Consider the following 21,754-nt stretch of genomic DNA (forward strand, 5'->3'; position numbering starts at 1 on the left):
AGAAAATCAGAAATTTTTAAAATTTCTGTAACATTTTTTGACAATATTTCAAAAGTAAAATTTCTAGAAAAATCTTGAAAATTTCTGTTTTAAAAGTCAAAAGGTACTGACTGAGTTTCAAAGTTTAAATTTTTTGCTTTAGAAACTCAGAAAAAGTACAAAAGTTGAAAGATTATCAAGTTTTGAAACTCAGTCAAAAATTTTGTAGAAATTTAGAAAATTCCATTTTCTGCAGAATATTTTCGGCTTTAGACACTTTGAATTTTCCTAGAAAAACTCTTGGATTAATCTCAAAATGTTTCTAGAAACTTTCTCCAGTAAGAAACACAAACAAAAAGGAAAAACAACTGCATAAGGATGCAGTTTTCCACAGATGGAGCCATAAAGGAGTTAAAGGAGGAGGCGAAGGGCGGGAAAAGAGGCGGTCTCCGCGCGCTGATTGGAAAATCTCACGTCCGCGCACGCGCCGGTCCTGATGAGTTGTCGTTTACCTCGGGACCGGAGGGCGGGGTCTCCTCCTCGCGAGCCTTTTGTGTTCCGATCGCTCACATCTCGCCTATCAATAATTGAGGCGCGCGCCAGAGAGCAGACGGAGCTTCCCCTCCCGCGCGCTGCTGCTATGACTGCTGCTGTCCGCCCGCTCGGCGCGCGACTCTGTTTGTTCCGGAGCAGGAGCCGCTGACAGGTGCGCCAGGAGGAGGAGACCAGGTGAGCGACCGGGACTGGACCGGAGCGAACCCATCCGGCTCGGAGTTTAACCGCAAACCGCAGCAGACCGGAGCGGCGCGCGCAGCTTTAAACTTCTGCAACTGTTGGGCTTTTTTTTTTTTTTTTCTTCCTTTTTTTACTTTCTGGTCCGGAATGTTGGTGCTGTGCCTGCTGAGTGCCGCCTGGCTGGCTGCCGGCCCGGTTCGGGCTCAGAATGAGACCGAACCCATCGTGCTGGAGGGAAAGTGCCTGGTGGTGTGCGACTCCAACCCGACCTCGGACCCGACGGGCACGGCGCTCGGCATCTCGGTGCGCTCCGGCAGCGCGAAGGTGGCTTTCTCCGCGGTCCGGAACACCAACCACGAGCCGTCCGAGATGAGCAACCGAACCATGGTCATCTACTTTGACCAGGTGGGTCCAAAAACATCTCACATCATCATATTTGTTTCTGAAGGTTCGGTTGGTTTTGGTTCAGTTCACAGAGGAAACATGTAAAGTTTGGCTCAAATAACTAAATATTGATGATAATTATTTGTAGTTTTCTGTCTGATCCGTGAAGCTGATTAAAACATTTTAACTGCAGAAATGATGGTCATTTCGTCCACTTCACTGTTTTTAATGAATAAAACATTTTATTTCATGTGTTTAACTATAAAAGTCCAATTCTGTTAAAATGAATCAGACCAGTTCTCATAAATATGGTGCATTAATGGTGGAATTTGCTAAATCAAGGGCATGTAAGTCTGATTCTTTATTTTTGTTGTTGGAAAACTGAATCCTTATTATTTCAGTTTTGCAGCCTTTCCTTTTGGATATTATTCTCTAAATTATTCCCAGTCTCGCTTCATAAAAGATGGAAAAACTATAAATTTTTCCCTTAAAAAGCATCTCAGTCATCATTCATAAAAGTAGACAGATATAATCTATAATTGTTCTTTTTGAATCTTTCTTAAAGTTTATAAAAGAACGTAAAGTTTTATGTTATAGCCTCAGGAAACTGTTTTGATTTAGAAACTCTTGTGATTTCATTTTGAGATTTAAGTTCTTTTTTCAGTTGTGTTGAAAAAATCATTTCTTTCTTCTGTTTTTTGTAACTTAAAGTGTCATAATGTTCTCCAAAAACTACTTTTGTTTCCACAGAAACAACTTTATAACAAGTTTTTTCTTTTCTTCCAGGTTTTAGTAAACGTTGGGAGGAATTTTGACGAGGAACGAAGTAACTTCATCGCGCCGCGGAAAGGGATTTACAGTTTTAACTTCCATGTAGTCAAAGTCTACAACCGCCAAACCATACAGGTAGCTGTTCAATAAGTCTGTGTGTGTGTGTCTTAAATTTTCTCGTAAAAGTTTTTATGCGAATCTGGTTGGAATCTGTCCAGAGAGCCATGATGAAAAAGAATGGAAATGATGTTTTTCATAATTCTCTTAGTAGTTTTTAGTTTAATCAGACACAAACATGAAATCTAACGTCAAAATATTTGTGTTTCGCAGCTCCAAAGATGCTCTCTTGATTCTTTGGATGCGTCAAAGCACTAAAATTAATGTTTAGCCTTTGAGATGCTGCAGTAGAAGCCACCCAGCAGAAATTACAATGCGACTCTCACAAATTATATTGCGAGAGATGCAACATAAAGTGGTTTTATTTTATTATTCTAGACCTAAATGAATAAATGGGCAATAATAAACTGGAAGTCCACCAATCATGACTGCTTGAGGTAATTAAGACTATATGGATTGTGCAGAAAATGATAATTTCTGTCTAAATCTGCTGCTTAAGTTTATTTAATGTGATTGAAACAGCAAATGAGTTTAACTTTCACTCAACCTCCTGCTTGGACGGCATCTTTCACTTCATTTCTTGAATATTTAAGCGAGCAGAAATACTTCAGATCTCGATATAAACAGAAATTGTATTCGTCCGACGCGCCGCCCGTCATCCGTCCTGCACATCTGCTGCACTGAAAACTCCCACCGCTTAATTGCCTGAGAGGCGGCCACCGTGGAGCGTTCAGGAGATGAGAGGCAGCGGGAGGAAGAGGAAAAGGGACGAGGAAGAATGGAGAGCCACCGGGGGGAGCTTCAGGAACCAAGATATTGGTTGAGCAAATAATTGGAGAAGATGGAAGGAGAACAAAGAGGTTCAGAGAGTTTTGAAGGAGGCCACATATCTGGAGAATCCATTGATGAGCAGGTTTTGGAGGTGGAGGGGAGAATAAACAGTTTTCTACCTGGATTTCTGGATGAAAATGTGAAAGGTGATAAAAGCCAGCAGTTCTCCTACCAATTAAAACAAAAATGTTGCAAATGAAAGGTATCTGATCTGCCTGCGATGTGAACCTTCAGCTCCTATTTACTCTACTTCTGCACATCTTCCTTCAGATGCAACTGTTTTCGTCTCCAGTGCCACGCCTTAGCAGACTGGAATAAATAAATCCACTTTAGATTTTATCTCCTTTAGGGCTGACACAATAAACAATACATCTATTAATCGCCTGGCAAATTAAAACAAGCTCAATTTCCATTTGCAGGATTTATTGATTTTCTCTTTTGTCCCTTTCTGCCAAAACTGGTCTTCAGTTTGGTGCTTTGATCTTAACTCGATCTTAACGGTTTTTGAAGAACCGTTTTCATTCAAGACTTCATAATTCACGTTATTTGTTGTTTTTGTTGCCTTATTTGTTTATTTTTATATTCAAAATGTCTTCCAGTTCCAGTGTTGAATGTTGAACAGAATTTAAAGCTTATTGATTTTTGAGAATGCGTTCTTGCATTATTATGCCGTTACTATAACATTACTTGAAAATGGTCTCAAAACAACAATGTTATTGTTTATTGCAATAGCATTTCTTTAAATGGGTTCATTTTCTGATTCTTACCTCTTTTTAAAATGAAAATATTTTCTTAGTCAAACATTTATGATAAAGTTTTCACCCAAACTGGAGCATCAGGTTTTGAGATCAGGTTTGGACTTAAAGTTTTATCATAATACTTTGCGGTATTATTGTGATCATGATAAAAATGACAATAGAAACTGTTTACTTTTGTAAATAACTGCATAGCATGGCAATCAATGCTCCACAAACACAAAGAATGCTCTTGAACCACGTGGACTATCGCGCACGGCATTCTGGGTAAATACAACCAAATCAAACTCTTGTCTCACGCTTGCAGAAAAAATGGCTCGTGTATTTTTACCAAAGAGAAATACTAAAACCTGGCCCTACTTTATTTCTGTTACATTTCGTGAAGCAGGAAGCTGCGCTCAGTTTCTTCTTCTGAGGTTTTCATGTCGTATTTATTCAGTGGTTCTTGTTGTACTGCCCCCACAGGCGAGGAGGGGAACTGGGTTTTCCAAGGGTTTGGCTCATTTGACACAGTGAGAAAAAGAACCGCAGCAGCTGCTGAAAATTAACAAATGTTGATATTTTGGTGCGAATCGAACCAAATCTGCTGGACTGTGAGGCAAAAACACCCTTTATGTTGGTCAATCCACCAACCAGCTTCCTGTGACTTTTAAACTGATATGTTTCAGTTTAACTGAGTCTCTGACAACAGTATATGCTGTTGGAGGTAGTGGTACACCGAGTGCAGGGTTTTATTTTGCTGATAACTGTTCGTTAAAACCAGTATCTATTTATTTTTTAGCTGAAAAGTCGCTATATATAGCATCTAAGTTAACAATGGGGTGACTATAGTTTGGTAGAGTGAAAGGAGAGTTTCTGATTTTCAGATCAGAGGGAGATGAGATTGGTTTCTCATTGACCATTTGCAGATCTCCCAAAATTAAGAAATCGGACTTGATCTATTGGTGCATGTCTAGTTGAAAACACTGCAAAAACTGGCCTGTGGTAGATTCTCTTACCAAGGGAACAAGAAAGCACTTTTTGGATCCTCTAGTCAAGCTGAAAACTTATTTGTTTGTATCTTACCACAGAGATTTGACAAAACTAACTGAACAGCAACCAGAGGTGTCCACCAATCGCCTTGATGGTTCAGAAATTAAAGGATTTCTTCTGAAATTGGATCAAACATTTACTTTTTTTGTCCTTGAAGTTGAGCAGCAGAAGGTTTTGTGGTGAACTGTGGATATTTTTGCAGATGTATTGTAAATGCCGGCGCTCTCGGCTCATGTTCGTAAAGGCCTCGTGTTAATGCTGCGTCTGAGTTTTAATTGGGAGTTTCAGGAGGAAACTAAAATGCCTCCCATTCTGGGTGCATTATGGATCTGAAGGAACTGCCTCTTCATGCACCGCCCTCATAAAGCAGCGTTTACAGGTCGTTCTGTTGGGACTATCGCATCATTACAAAAAACATGAAACTCTACGTCTCTCCCAAAAACCACCAAAATGATTGTGCTTTCTGTTATTCCCTCTATAATTACACATGCTACTTTATTCTGATGTCATTTCTGTTGGCAATATTAAGTTGTATTCACCTGTTTTCAGTTGTGAAAACAGTCGAGAAATTAAAGCAAACTTAATTTCCATTTGCATAATTATTTGATTTTCACTCCTCTCTGATTAAAGTCTGAGGTTTGTGGACCCCAGTAGAACTAAAACAGAATAGCTACAGTATTTTTTGACCCCCTTCATGGCTAAAAATGGTTGTCAGGAAGTTGTAAAAGTCAATATCAATAGTTACTGATTAGTTTTAAATATCTGAATTACTGACGTGACCTTTCCTGATTGTATCCGGTTTTCACCCCACTACGTTATAGCAAAACTTTAAACTGCTGCTGCGCATGTTGCTCAGCCAGTTGTTGCTAGGCAACCAGGAAGCGAGTGATTTGATTCCACCAATCCAGCGTGGTTAGCCGTGAGACGTTGAGCGGCTAAAAGCCTCTACATCTGCCTACATCTCCCAGAATGCTGTGCGGTTCTGGATCGGAGTTCAGTGAAATGATTGAATATTCTTCCAGACTCGTTTTCCATTTCAGTGAAAGCGAGAGCTTCATCATGCAACACATGGCCTGTTTTCATTCTCTGTCCACTATTTTTACACATCTATCACACATTGATGGAAAAACGCCAAACGAAATCTTTTAATCCTACTAGACTTTAGTTCTGCCTTTTGTAGGGGAAGTGATGAATAACAAGTTTTGTTCATCCCAATGTTGGGATAAAATATAGTTTATTTAATATTTAGTGCTTTTATTTTATGTCTAGTAAAGTTTCTCTTAAGGGATTCAATAAGATTCATGTTTCTACCTCACTGAGATAATTTTGTGTTTCTTCGTGGATGGACTTATAGATCTAAGATGTTGCCTTTCATCTGCCAAACATCATAATGTGGAGCCATACTATCTGATCTCTGCAGAAAAGGTCATGGTGATCATACATAACATGTGAATTGATATTCATTGATGGCAACACTAATAAGAATCCAGGAGTGCAGAACAACGCTTCGGAAATTATCCCAAAAGGTCAAATATAAACTCTCACCTTTCGGTCATTAGGTTCTTCTTTTTTTATTTTAATAAATCTACTTGTGAGTAAAACATGGTGGCTGAGTTGAGTGAAATTCATTTGTCGGGAGATAAAGGCTCAAACTATGTCAACGCAGAAGAAGGGCATCCTTTTAAATCATGTGTAGCAATTAGAGACAAATAACTACCATAATTATCTTATGAAAAAGCATTTCTCTGCACGGTTTGGGATGAGCGATAACAGAAGACGCTCTTTAATTTGCTTTCGTCTCATTACTGGAGACAAGCTGTGCAGCTAACTAACTGCTGCTTATCTAAATGTATCCTCGGTCAAACTTTAAACCAGAATCTCTTCTCAGAATTGATTTATTTTCCTTGCTGGGACTTTATTTTTGTTGCCAAAAGAGACGTTAGTTCCCACAAGGAGTCTGCATGAACAGATTTATGTGAATTATGAGTAACGTAGACAAACAAGCCAGATGCATGGTTTGGTTTTTATCCAATAGATTTGTGTTCAGTTTGGCAGAACATTACAGAAGGTGGATTTTTGCTCATATGTGAGAAAGATTAGATGATGATGGGATTGTTTCTTTTTTTATATTTCATGTGTTTAATCCTATTAGGTATTATTTTCAGGCGGCAGGGAGGTGCAGCTGGTAACTTTCTGAATCTTTCTGCATGGAGTTTGAATTTTCTCTTTATTTTCAAAGCATTATTAGGCCAATTCCTCTGTCTAAGGCTTTATCATTTGGTATAAATCAATAATGATCTATATTGTGATAGACAAGTGATCAATCACAGGTGTATCTGATACACCTGATAAAATATTCACTGAACTTCGATTCAAACAAGCTTGCCGGTATTTATGATGTCTAGAACAAAAAAAAGCAAATAAATGATCAACTGATGGTAAAATCAACAATCCCGACAATAGAAACAGTTTTTGAGGTTTTCAAATATCTTTACTTGCAATTTATAAATAAATGAAACAATAAATGAAAGTTCTTGTCAGGCTTATCGCGATAAATAATAATTTATACGATACATGCTCTCCCCGTCAAATTGCAATAATTTTAAACCTCCTACTGTTTATAATAAAATTTTTGTCATTTAATTTCTATTGTATCATTTATTTTTGTTCTATTTCTAGTTTAGAGTTTCACAGCCAACAGTTTCTGAAGAACATTACTCATTTAATTATTTGAATAAAGAGAACATTTTACACTTATTTCAGTGAGTTATTTTCAATTATTTCCGTATTTGCCCAAAATAATTGATTAGTTTTCCGTAATTAAAAAGGCATCAAAATGCGACTCCATTTGAAATGAACGCGAAGCGTTTCTCCTGGTTTGTGTCTTTAATTTGGGTCACACAACCCAAATTAAACACTGGAGACAATTTTTGATTTCTGGCCACAAAAAGCATCCCTTGGGCGTCACCGTGGCAACCACCGACTCAGAGACCGATGACTCAGCAGAATCGCTTTTTATTGCTCAGCATTAATCCGACCGACTGGGATTAAATCTAAGATTTAACAACCGGGCTGATGGGCAGCTTTCTGCAGAACCTGGCCACTGATTAATTATTATTGATTATTTGTGATTAAGAACCAATCAATTATGTCTTTTAGGAATATACCAATATAAAACTTTAGACCAATATTGATCTCTGGTGTTAATATTGTTATGGCTGACTATAAAGGGCTAAATGGGACAAAATTAAACAGAAAATAAATGTTTCATAATTTTAACTACTTTTAAATTTAATAATTTACTAAATGTCATTAAATAATTAAAATTAAATCTTGAAATATTTTTATCTGTCAAAGTGTCCAGATACGTTTGACAGATAAAAATTAAGGGGCTTGTCTTCCAAATAGATTGTCTATTAAATAAAGTATTTAAACATCATAGTCTCCATACATAACCAATAATTTTGATATTATTTATGTACATTTCCCTAAACTTTGCTTCTTGGCTTCTTATCAGTGATGCAGATGTTCTGCACAGCCCTACAGCTTTAGTAAATCAGCAGCATATTTTATTCAAACCACTGCTTCTCAATGTTTTTAGTTTTTTATAAAGGAGGGAGGGTTGTGTGTTACTATTAAACTGGGATGATGGCATCTATTATGATTTCCTCCATTTTGACAATAAAATGCAGTTGTTATCATTGTGGTCTGTATTTCAATAAGAGTTCCTCCAACTGGACTGATACATTTGATCTTCAACACGTCAAAATCTATCAGCTGAGATACAGTAACCAGCCAAGGAGTCCTTTAAGTCAGTGATTTAGTAATATTTATTATTTTACCATGCATTTTGAAGATGTGCGCATTTCTTTGACCGTCGTGTTGCAGATGTTGTTCATCACCATTCTGGTCGCCAAATTTAGTTTAAAAGTGTGTTTTCTGTAAATGTGGCACATTGAATCATGAGTCATCAGTGCCTCCAGCACTGAGGCAAAATCTGTTGTCTTGGGGATTTTTTATTTTTTTTGTACTTTGTATTTGCAAAAAGTTAAATATCTGATATTTTCATCGCATCGGAAATGAAAATAGTGGATGGTTTATAGTTTATGTGTTGCATATTAAAAGCAGATATTTTTCAGTTGGTGAAGACTATATGTCATGTTTCCCTGTTTAAATGAAAGAAACCTGGATTTTTTAATTTTATTTTTGGAAGCAGAACCTGAGACAAACAGTTCGCTTGGATCCAGGAGGTTGTTCCATCAATAAGGAATAAGAATGACTTCCTTGCATCCTGAGGAGAGCAGAGGCTTCCTGCAGAGGGACGTTGTTATTAGCAGCAACAGCCTCCATCTTGTGCAGGACCGTCTAAAACTGGAGAAAGTGCTTTGATTGGACCAGTTGTGCTTTGGCTCAGACTGACCTTGCTGTGTTCTCATTTCACAAATCCAGAATAAAATTTGATGAATTCACTGGAGATATTCCTATACAAGTCAGATTTTGGTTATAAAATCTGCAAAAACGTAACTGTAAGGAGATATATGGACAGACAAACAGAGAAGTGAGTGGTGGGATCGATGTTTTCCATTCTGTTTTCCCCAGAAGGTTTCACAATATATGCAAGGCAGTGATATATTTAGTCTCTGGTTTTGTGATATATATATTTTTTTATTTATTAGCTCATACGTACATAAAGACAGTTGATCCTGTCTTAAGTTTCAGGTTGCTGGTGGTTGACTCCCCCTAGTGGTCTGGAGGACTCCCATTTTGTGGAGAAAGTTTGCAAAGTTTCATAGTTGCTGCTTTTGTTGTTTGCAGCATTTTTCTTTCTGTTTTCTGTGGTTGCACCATTTTTCTGTTGCTTTTGTTTTTTTGAGGGTTTTTCTTTTTTTACTTTGCGTTATTCATGTTTTTGCACCTGTTGACCATCATAATCTTACATGCAATCTAACAGATCACATGTGAGGTTCCTCAAGGCTCCATTTTCGGACCACTTTCAAATGTCTTCATGCTCCCTTTGGCTAAGACTGATATTAACGCCCAGTGGCTAAGACTGTAGCTTAGCCAAAAGGAGCTAAGCTAAGACTGTAGCTTAGTCAAAGGGAGCTAAGCTAGGACTGTAGCTTAGCCAAAGGGAGCTAAGCTAGGACTGTAGCTTAGCCAAAGGGAGCTAAGCTAGGACTGTAGCTTAGCCAAAGGGAGCACCATAATGGAATACTTTCCAAAAATTATATACCTATACATACCTCATGATGTCCTCCTGAATTTCTTTTATTTCTTTCTATGTATTTAATGCAAAAAACTTCACTGTTATTTTTTGCTTTGCTTGTCTTAGAAATGGACAATATATTGCTATTAACATTGGTTTTGGACGATGCTGTTCTTTGTTTTGTTTTTTTTACCACACTGGTATCGGTCATAACCAGACTGATATTAACGCCCAGTGTTGATGTCCACTTTGTTGCCGTTTGGGAGTTGGTCCTGTGGTTTGTCTTGAGATTGTGGGGGTTTTAACTGAAGCAGAGAGGCCATGTCTGCGGTGGGGTTGTTTTTTAATGGTGTCTAAACTTCAGGTAATAATGTCTGATATTTTTAAATATGAGTCATCGGCTAGAAAAGCAATAACATTTGTCTTTAAATTGTTCGTTCCACATAGTTTCTATAGTTTCTTCACATCAGTTTTTGTTTTCCCCAGAAGGTTCCACTCTTATTTTTTAAATGTATCTATATATTTTCATATTTACTCTTTGGTCACTTTCTCTGTATCTTTTTATTCCTTCGTCAGAGGAAAAGAACGTCTCCCTTTGAAGGAGCCCATTGTCTTTAGTCCTGGTTGTGCGGAAACAAAAAAGTTTTAAGGAAAATGTCTCAGAAAGGAAAGCAGAGAATCTAAAGGAGAAAAATGTGGATCTCAAAAGAGATGATTTGGAAGTGAGGGTGAGAAGACAGGTTGTGAAATGCAAAACCAGAAAAGCATTATAGTCATGTCAAAATCTGGACAGGAAGTCGTGATGCAACAGGATGTCATTAAGCATTAAGTGCTGCACCAAGATGTCAGATTTTTCTCTTTAGTACGTTTTGAATTTTTCTTTTTCTCCACATCCTTCTGCCTTTGAACCCCCTTTTGTCACTCTGCTTATATCCCAATCCTCTTCTTTCTCTTTTTTTCTGTTTCTTGGCCTTTTCCAATAATGAATGCAGATCAATTGCAGTCTGACGTGCAGCGCCTCACGTTCATCCCTTTTTTATTTTTATGATGATAATTGTAGATTATCTGTGCTTCTGCGTGTTGGAGAGGAGGTAAATAATCACAATGTGGGGTTGATTCACACGGCGATGACCACAGCTTTCATGGTTTTATTGCTGCTATACATCACTGCCATAACCTCACACACTTACCCCGAGCAGCTGTGTGTGTGTGTGTGTGTGCGTGTGTGTGTGTGTTGAGAAAACTCGCGGGAATCAGAACATTGTTGAGGAGGTTATGGTTTGTATCATGGAGATTTTGCACCGCCTGTTACAGCTAACCTTTGCAATTCGAATCAACTCAAACTGGAAATGTCAACGGGAAACATGTCAGTGGATAATAACAGCCTGCGATTTGAAACCGGATCGTTGTTGTTCCGTTTGGTGCTGAACAACATCTGAGTTTCCATGTGAAGTTATGTTGGCGTTATCAACCCGGCAAAGACCAGGGAGAACGGACTAAATGTCTGGACTGTGTGAAGACGGTATGTTTCTTTGGTTTCCAGATATTAAAAGTTGTTTAAAATGTTAAATTCACAATCATCTAACAAGTGAATTAGTTCCTTCCTGCCTGTGTTTTAAAATACACACTTTAGATTGATTTTAAAAGATGCTTATATGTTGTTTTCATAAATATGGAACAACATTCATGCTTAGATTTTTTTTGTTCCTTGGACAAAACAATAATTCAAAAATAAGTATTACATATATTTTAGTGTGTTTGATTAAAAAAATAATATATTACTTTGATTTGACAGTGATTTAATAATGATAAAGAGTAAAAACTTTGACTTTGTATCAGTTTTTAACATTAAGCGTTTATTCTCCAGAAGACATTTTGCTTGACAGCCATTTTGAGTATTTACTCTATTCAACTTAATTTTTAATATAATTGTACTTCTATTTGGATTTTTTTTTTGATCATTTGAACTTTTTTCATAATTTTGATTTTCTATGTTTGACATCAGTGTATGCAGCACTGATTTTACAAACTTTGTTAATTACTTTAGGATAACAGTTTTAAACATCGAACGCCTGAACAGCGTTTCTAATCCACGCCTCAGAGAGCTTGAAGTTTGATTTCCACCTGAGTGACCTGGAGGCAGGTGTGTCTGAGCGTTGTGGGACGCAGTTGTCTGCCATCTCTGTTTGGAAGCAGGTTTTGCACTTTAGACAGAAACCATGTCCCAATCTCCCTCAGCTTGTTCTTTCCACTGCGCCACTTTTTTTTTTATACCTCTGCTTTCTTTTTTTAAAAAAAATCTGCATCAGTATCATCTGTCCCTGTCATTCAAACCAAGGCTTTTCTTTCCGGGAAAAAATGCTAGTTTTGAATTAATGATAAATCTCACAACATAATTGCCATTTTTTCAACTTTAAAATGTCTGTGATTACAAAACATGCACAGATCAGTTTAGTGTCGCATGGAGATGGAGTAAAACTCTTTCTCTGTCTCTTGGTGGGACATTAGTCCTTTACTCCAGAATTCAGCCTTCTATTACCTGTTCTTCAAGTAATAGAAGGCTGAATTTTTAACCGTCTTTATGTGGCTCTGAATGTTCAGGTCTGAATCCATCACTACACTTGGACTTATGTTTTTCTCTGATATGCTTTGGCCTGATTTACAGGAAGCTACACAGTAAACGTGTTTATAAAGTTTAAATCAATAGGTGAAACAACCTGAAGGTCAGGTTTGCACATTGTTTATTTTTTACTGGATTTGTGTTTTGTATCTGCTTTAGTCTGTCCATCACATCCTCATCCTTTTTCAGTAGCTGTAGTTAAATTTGTTTTACAACAAAAAAAATTGTTAGGGATGGGTATTCATAGTACCATTTAGCCTCATTGTTAAATAAAAGTAGGAATAATAAGAATTCAGATTTATTGGAACAACAATAAACTGATTGTTTCCAAAATCTCAAAACAGATGTTAAGATTTTAAACAATATTCCTCCCAAGATAAGCAAACAAATTCAGAACATTGACAAAATTGTTTGAGAAACCACTAAATGTCTTTAGTTGCTCCCCAGTATTCAGGACTACTGGAAACAAAATAATAATTTGTCCAACTAAAGCCGACCAAATGGGGATGAAAAGTTTTGCACTGGCTGCACCATCAGATTTATCATGTACTCTGGCAAAACTCTTCTGATGAGGTCATGAACCTCATTCTCACATCCTCCCTTGGCACCATGTTTACATGGACAATTTTTACTCTCGTCGCAAAATGTTCATAGAAGGTCTTTGTGTGGGGCGCCATCCATCCTGCTTCCTCTGGAAACAGTGACTAAACATGAAGGATTGAAATGGACTTTTCACCCCCCGTTGTGACCTGCAATAAAAATATCAGAAGACCTTTCAGACCAACTTTACCCAAAAAACAAATCACTTCCACGTTTCTGGACGTTTTCACAGCAAATGCTTTCATCTTACATCGTGAGGTGAGCAAAGGCCTCTGATGGTGGATGATCAGAACCTACTTCTATCTATTCCAAGAGTTTGGAGCTTTTAGTTACTGTGCACCAAAAATCTGCAGGAAGCTTAATTTTTACTGTGCCCATTACTAATATTATTATTTTTAAACTATTATCATATTGGTTCTTGTTGTGCAACATTGTGTTTTTATCTTATATACTAACACTTTAAATAATGTAACTAAAGATGCCTTGCAATGAGGCTGAAATATGAATCTTATTCAAGTGTTCATGTCGTTGCTGCAGCCATGTTTTTTTTAATGACTTATCAATAAAAAATTATTTCAGCTAAAATATTGAGATCCCAAAATATATATTTTTTGAGTATGGCAGCAAAAATGGAAAAAAAGTGAAAGTATTTCAAAAATATTCCTATTCATTTGTGGACGTGAACATCAACATGACATTACGTGCAAATTGCAATTGCAACTTTAAAGGCAGCATTTGCTTTATAATTGAAAAAAAAGCTTTTTTTTTTTGTAAATTTAGATATTTTTCAGACTTAACTATTGTGAATAAGTTGATTTTATTTGGATTTTATTTGGAAACACTGCAATTGCAACATTGTGTTTGACATTCACAGAATATCAAATTGCCCACATTTGTAGCAGAAATGCGGCGAGAGACGCCCCAGCAAAAGTAACACGCCCGGTCCTGATGCAGCAGAACCCTGAACTCCACACCCTCCATCCTGAAACATGCTACCCAATTCAGAAGATGCGCACAAAAATCCACGTTTAGATCCAAATACATTTTTTGGCGAGTATAGTAACATAAATGGAGTAAAAAAAGTGAAACTGTTTGACGGCAGCTTAATCTAAAATGGTTTGTTCGTGGACATAAAAGTGACATTACATTGCAAAGGCAACATATACTTTGTAATTGAAAATGTTTTCTTTTGGCAAATTGAGATCCTCCAATATATTTTTCAGACTTAAATGAATACATTTTCAAGATATTGAAGTGTTCTTTTTTTGGCCCTGACCTTTTCTCTTTTTCTGTTCTGACAATTGAAAAAAAAATAATTAAAGTGTCGGCTGAGTGTTTTTATCAGATTCATCCATGAGCTGTTCAAAGCGACACACACACCCAAACACTCACCCAACCCCAGCGAGTCGCCAAGTTCAGTTGTCTATTAAGAGGAGAGCCAGGCCAAGAGAGCTCTTGACTCTGACAGGCTCTCCATCTTCTGCCCCCCACCCCCCCTACACACACACACACACACACACACACACACACACACACACACACACACACACACACACACACACACACACACACACACACACACACACACACACACTGTCCTGACCATCAGGCCAAATGAGCTGCTTAAGTGTATAATTGTGGGATGTTTATGACTTTTCTCCATCACTTAGTGACAGTTTTACAATTGCATATTTTCATTGGGTGAAAGGAAATATTTTCACTAATTTAGCGCTCAGGAGAGAATTTAAGGGAAATTGATTCTTTCGCTGTGAAAAGCTTCATGTTGTCATTGATGTAAAGAAGCTGGGAAAACTCTACATCCTCAAACGTCGTTCGTCAACAAAGAACTTCAAATTCAGTGTTTTTATCCTTGAACATAAGAGGGCAGCTTATTGAGAGCTTTTCAATAAATGTACACAAATAAAATGTTTTTATCATGGCTGCTGTGATAAAACTGTCTGAGCTGCTTTTAAAGTAAACCCACTCAACTATTAAACAAACATAAAGATTAAATAAATTATTATGCAAACTTTTCCAATAAATGGCTGAGACAAAAAAAAAAGCATTGAAGCAGCTTGTCAAATGCTCACAAAACAGTTTACAGCTTTGTAACTTTCCATACAGGGATTTACTTTTATAGTAAAGGAAATGCAACTCTATCAAATTAAAATGGATTAAAACTTTTTTGGCGTTTTCATCAGACTTTGACTTGAACCTTTGCAGCATTCTGCTGCAGATTTGTCACAGTGCTTGGGATCATTGTTCTGCTGATGACCCAGTTTGGAGCAAACAGCCATCAAAACAGATGGTCTCCATTTTTACTCTCATACTTTGATGTACACAAGAGTACAGAAGTTGTTTTTAGTTGCTGCTGTTTGATATGAATCTGCTCCATATAATTAAACTGAGCTGGATTGAATAGCAGTTTCCATCAATGTGTGTTGTTGTACATTTTGAAGTATCGCATCAGGAAAGGTTGACAGGAACAGCAAAATTTGAAATGTTTCACTCAATTTTGCAAAAGATTTGACACATCCTTGAGGCGGTTTTAGGCTTTCAAATGGAAATGGAAACACTTTTGCCGAATGTGATGGCAGTGGTGCAACGCCCCACACTTTGGGAACCTCTGAGTTTAGAGGATGATGGCGCTGCACGTCTTTCATTGACTTAAAGTGTGAACAAACTTATTCACGCGTGATTTCAATTGCTTAGCTTAGTTATTGGAAACACAGCAATTGGGGAATTACATTTTGTCATAACTGGCAGAATATTGACACAGTTTTGTGCACATTTGTTATGGAAATGCAGATAGAGGTGATTGGATGCAGCTGGGGCAGAAACAGGGGGGCAAATGATGAGACAGTGATTAGCAGCCGTAATGGGGAGGGTTATATTATGAAACTACAAAAGCGGAAAATGAAAGAAAACCATAAACGCAAATAAAGACTAATGAATCAAATCAAAACACAAACAGAGAATAAATAAACACAAGGAATAAAATACAGGAGCAGGAAATAAAAAGCAAAGAAATTATCAAAACATAAAACAACAAATAACTTTTTTCTTTAGCTCACTATGAAATTATAGAGTAAATTATCTCCATTAACACTGATGTATTGATTTGTTTCTTTCATGTCTATTTTATGTGCAAGTGATTATTTGTCTGGAGACGAAGCTTTGCCTCAGTTCTCCAAAATCTGAGCTAGAGAACAAAACAAAAAAAATCCAGCAGCTTCCTCCACTTCTGTTTATTCTTGCAGAAACATGATTGTACAACCGGCTGTAGAAATTAAATACAAGAGAAAGCGTGTTGTTTCCCTTTTCCCATCAGGTGGCTCAGCATCTTCTCGCAGGACGGCCTGTAATCCCACTCGGCTTATAAAATGTATTCCTGCATAAAAACAAGACGTTTCCCCAGCATTCGTTTCAGTTTGTTTTACTACTGCGCTGTTACCAGAGCCGGCACAAAACAATGTTGTTATTTAAAGTGAAGCATAAGAAGGGGAATCAAATCCCAGGAGAGCCAGTGTTTCTGTTGTAGCTCCAAAGGGAAGTGATGAAAGCTGCTGCCTCTTAAAGAAGAGGAGGGAAACGTCTGACAGACACTTCTTTCTGTACCAAGATGTTATTCCCTATTGAAATATTTGTCGAGTCAGACACAAGCTACGTCTTTTTCTTTTCCTCCGTCGTTGGCTCTGTGGGGTTTTGTTGAATTCAGGAGGAAGAAAGAGACCCTCCATCTTGGTAAATCTATGAATAATGTGCTGACTGTATAAAACTACAGATAAATATGCTGTTCCAAAATAACCACATAATTATTGGATGTGTTGCATAAATGAAGAGCCAATTTATTTGATCCTAATATCACTATTTATAATGATCCCTTATCTACATACTGCTAATAATCCATTTGTACTAAATAAACCTGTCACAGTGAAATTTTGCTGGAAGGTAAATTGTCCCAGAAGTTATTGCAATAAACGATAATATTGTTGTTTGGTGACCATTTCAGGCACAAAAATCACTAAACTTTAAATTCACACTGGAACTTAACTGGAGAACATTTTAAATATCCTGAAATCAACAAAACAGAACATTAAATAAAATTAATTATAAAGACCAAGGCAACACCAAAGCTCCAGGCTACAGACTTTTATCCTGTTTTTGGTGAAAAGAGAGAAAACGGAAAGACGATAAATCTCCCAAATGGAAATTATTGAGCTTGTTGTAATTTATCATGAGATCAATTGATTTATTGCTTGCTGTGGCAGGCCTAATGCTAACCTGTTTTTGTGCCTCTTTCCATTGTTTACAGTCATGTAGAAACAGAGTCTGTTTAATCTCAGGGTTTTCCATACTAGAAATTAAAAATCTTAGAACGTAATTGGGGATTATTATGCCATTACCTCAATATTACTTGAAAGTCGCCTCAAAACAACAACATTATCGTTTATTGTAATTACTTTTGGGACAATTTATTATGACAGGCCTAATATTATAATATCAAAGATAAATATTTATGCTGACAAGTCTTTAAAATTCAGAAATGTCCCTTTAACTTATTTTTAAAGGGTGAATTTATTTCTGTAGACTGACCCGGTTTGTGTTGTTCCAGGTGAGCCTGATGCACAACGGCTGGCCGGTGATCTCTGCATTCGCCGGCGACCAGGATGTGACGCGTGAAGCTGCCAGCAACGGCGTTCTGATCCAGATGGAGAAGGGCGACCGGGCCTACCTCAAACTGGAAAGAGGAAACCTGATGGGCGGATGGAAATTCTCCACCTTCTCCGGGTTCCTGGTGTTCTCGTTGTAGAGAGGAAGAAGAAGGAGTTGGGGATGGAAACAAAGGAGGAAGACGGAAAGATCAGAAGCGGAAAAAAAGGACACAAATGAGCTGGAGGAAGAGAAGAAGAAGAAGAAAAGAGGGCGTGACAACGGACGATGATTTAAGTTGTAGTTTGATTATAGGAATTAAGAAAAGCTGGTACATGAGAGAAAATGGCCACCTTCTTCACTTCCTCCTTTCATCCATCCCTTCATCCATCCTTTTCCTCTCTCTGTTTTCGTTGTGGCTTGACTGCAGCTTTGGACAGCCAGAACTTTTTTTACTCTGCTGAAAATCGCAGCTGATCATTTTATCGTGTCCTGAAGTGTAAGAATCCCCTCTTTCCTCCTCACTTCTTCACCCATCCATCCGTTTATCACATCCCTTCATCCATCCTTAAACATCAACTCTCAAGAATGTTTCTCAAGAGAAAAACTCACATTTTCTATGTAGCTCGTTTCTGTTATTTCTTATTTTCGTCATCTAGGGCAATAAGAAATGAATTTAAACACGTAACACAAACCTCTAGTCATGTGATTGCAGCCTGGAGATGCTGGTTTAATTTTTTCAATAAGATTGACTTTAATGTTACTGTTACTACAAAACTAACCATAACGAAGCTAAACACGCCGACAGAATGAGCAAAAAATGAACAAACACGAAAATCCAAGACAAACGTTAATATAATTTAAAATATGGTCTGGAAAGTTTAGCCACATTTAAGATATTTTAGAAAAATAAACATTGAATGAGTGAACGTAGATCCCATCGTTAAAGCGATGAGACCAAGCGTAGCTATTCGATGTCTCTCAAAGTCCAAAATAAATCCCCCCAGTTAAATATCTCAGATGTTTTATAGACATTTTTACTGTATTAATGCTCAGTGAGTGAACACGTCCATTCATTTACTCAGAAGCCGAGAAATGAGTCAGTAAACGTAAAAATTTACATTTAGCTTTTCAGTAAACGTGAAAGTATTTCAACTCATAGTTGTAAGGAGGGCAAAACGTGACAAGTATTTATTTTTATTGAAGAAACAAACGAACTATCCAGAACCTTGATGAAAAACATAATTGGACGTTTTTAAATTACCAAAATGTTTGGAAAGTTAAATTAAATATTTCAGTAAATGTAAAAGTAGTTTAACTCCAAGATGACAAAAAAAATGCAATTACATTTATTTAACTCTGGTTTTGCACGTTAGCTACAGGTGTACACTGTGTATACAAATGAAAGGTTGAATGAAACTGTAATTAATTATATGGGTAAAATAATAAAGCATTCATTGGGAGAAGTGACTTCAAAGTACTTAATTGGCACGTAAGTTTTTACACTCTTGTAACCAAGTATTTTTTATTTCAACAAACACGATAGTTATCCTTTTCCCCTCTGAATTTCTAATTTCTGTTGAGGTCAAGTGGAGTTTTATTTATTTAATTCGCCTCATTCCTGCTGCTGTTCTTCAGAAACAAACCTCCTCATCTTTTGGACCCTCCTCTCTTACTCTATGCTGCTTTCCATGAAGTACAGATTTTCATTTCATGCTCCTTTGGTTCATTTCACCACGTTCCCCTCCATCCCAACCGGCCACCATTTTGTCCCTCCACCCTGGACCGCCGGGTGTTTGTTTGCTTCGAAGCACAGACTGTCTTCATGTTGGACTGTGAACTCTGAACCCTGCTACCATGGAACTTTAACAGTATATATATATAAATATATATATATATACATATATTTACACATACACACACGCACACAAATATATCAAAGCCACTGTTTTTATTCTCCTGGTATTATGATGATAATAATGGTACTACTAGGTAATGAAATTGACTGATGACTATATTATCTGTATTTCTGTACTTGAGTGTTATATAAAAGAGAAACAGAAACCTAATATTGATTGTGTGGAAAAATCTGAAGCTGCCATTCTGCTGATTAAAAACTTGCTTCTTGTTTTTGTGTCGAACAAATTGTGGCTAAACGGCTAAAACTACTTCTATAGATAAAGATAGTGTAAAAGGACTATTATTATTATTATTGACTGTAAAAAGATCATATTTAGACTTTGCAATTATAATTTATTAATTGAATCAATTTATGATTTTTTTTTTTATTTGCTTTGAAGAACTCAATAAAATGAAATTGTACTTTTATTTTTCTTAAACCAAACACGTCTGTCCTGGTAGTTTGTTAAACACTTGCACGCAGATGGAGACTTTTCTGGTTTTCTCATTTTTACGTCGTTTCTGCAAAACACATCAGTTTGTCTGCGGTACCTGCAGAATCTTTTTGGATTTCTCTGGCCCTCCTCGGCTCTCTCTCTCGCTCTTTCTCCTCTGTTTGTTCATTTTCTGCGTTGTTTGGAAGCTCACACCTGCTTCGCCGTCTCCACTCTGTTGGTTTTTTAAGGTTTTGTGGATCGTTTCTCTCCAGACTTTAATGAGCTCCAGGGGGAAAATTATTGCTGGAATAACAAGCAAACATTAGCTCTCACTACACTTATGCGTCTCGTGTTTTTCGGTTGGATTTTATTTTACTTCCCTCAGTCTCGCTTTTCTGTCGCTTTCTTGTCGTTTCTGTATTTGCGCTTTGAGATGTCTGACCTCCTTCACTTCCTGTTTTCATATAAATATTTTTCAGGTCCAAATAAGTATGCAAAAATAATTTGTATTTACAGACTACTCCTTATCCTTTTCTTTCATTTTCTCTTCCTACAATCTTTCCATCCCTGTTTTATATTTCTATTCATTTGTTTTTCCTTTCCTTCCATGTCTCCAGCCTTTTTCTTGTTTCCCCTTGTTTCAGTTTATGTATTTATTGCTAAATCATAACAAATGTCACAATAAAGGCACTTTATTGGCCTAAGCAGCTCTGCTTGATTCTCATCTGGGATTAGAATTGTAGTTTGCCTGCAGTTTTATCAATGGCAGCAAAGGAAGTGAACAAAGTTGTACAGTCTGTTAGTCACGCTTTAAAATATTGAATTAACATTAACAGCCATTTTATACATACATTTTAAAACATTAGGGTTTTTTAAATATTCACTTTTATCTTTGCTATGACTAACTTTGTGGTGGTAACTGTTAAAAGTCTTATAAAAACTAGGAGAAAATATCAAATTGTTCTTGAAGGGTTTTAAACTAAGAGTCAGCAAGAAACTTTCTTTTTTTTATCCATGTAAAAAAAATCTGAGGGAAAGAAATGTGACCAGTTTTTGTTGACCGAACAACATAAAAGCTGATTTTCAGGCTTGTACCAGAGACAGCGGCTCACATTGAAATTAAGATTCAAACATTAAAGACTTCACTCTCGACTGTGACTTGAGCTCTGAAGACTTTCAAAAGCCAGACTAAAACATTTCTCTGGGCTACATAAACTGAGAATGATGTCAGTGTTGCTTAGGCTTTTGTACCTTTCCCAGGTCAAATCCATTTTTATCCTTAAAATATCTTGAATCAGTTTTATGCAGCTGGTGATTCACTCCATTCAACACAAGGCAGAAAAAAGCTCTTTTGTTGACAGAAATTGTTTTTTTTTTTGTTGTCTGTTTCCTTCTTTTTATGACTGGACTTCAAATCTCCATTAAATAACCTATTTGTCCCAATTTTAATGCGTTCTCTAAACTTGGTTTAAAAAGCTGACCAAACTCAAAATCACTTAAACTTGTACAACATATGTTTAGTTTGTTTTGGTATTTTTGATAGAAATTTGTAGTTTTGAATTGACCATCCCATAAAACAAACTTCTGTACTTTGTGACTCGGATATCAAAAGCGAATCCTGCCTAGTCAGGCTAACATGTTCATAGTCAGATAATTCTGTCTTTATTCACATTTTAATCCAGGTTTGATTTCCATAGAACATTATGCGTTTTTCTGCATGTGGAAAGAAAAAGAA

General features: G+C 36.9%; 1 protein-coding gene across 1 annotated transcript; it reads left to right on the forward strand.

Moving 5' to 3' along the window:
• Positions 1-552: 552 nt before the first annotated feature.
• Positions 553-20,027, forward strand: cbln1 (cerebellin 1 precursor). Its single transcript, XM_055041136.1, has 3 exons — positions 553-1,119; positions 1,885-2,004; positions 17,646-20,027. The coding sequence occupies exons 1-3, from the start codon at positions 862-864 to the stop codon at positions 17,841-17,843; spliced, it is 576 nt and encodes a 191-aa protein (XP_054897111.1). The 5' UTR covers positions 553-861; the 3' UTR covers positions 17,844-20,027.
• The last annotated feature ends 1,727 nt before the right edge of the window (positions 20,028-21,754 follow it).

The sequence above is a fragment of the Poeciliopsis prolifica genome, unplaced genomic scaffold, assembly GCF_027474105.1.
Source record: "Poeciliopsis prolifica strain line A6 unplaced genomic scaffold, Auburn_PproV2 SCAFFOLD001, whole genome shotgun sequence".
Classification (NCBI taxonomy): Eukaryota; Metazoa; Chordata; class Actinopteri; order Cyprinodontiformes; family Poeciliidae; genus Poeciliopsis; species Poeciliopsis prolifica.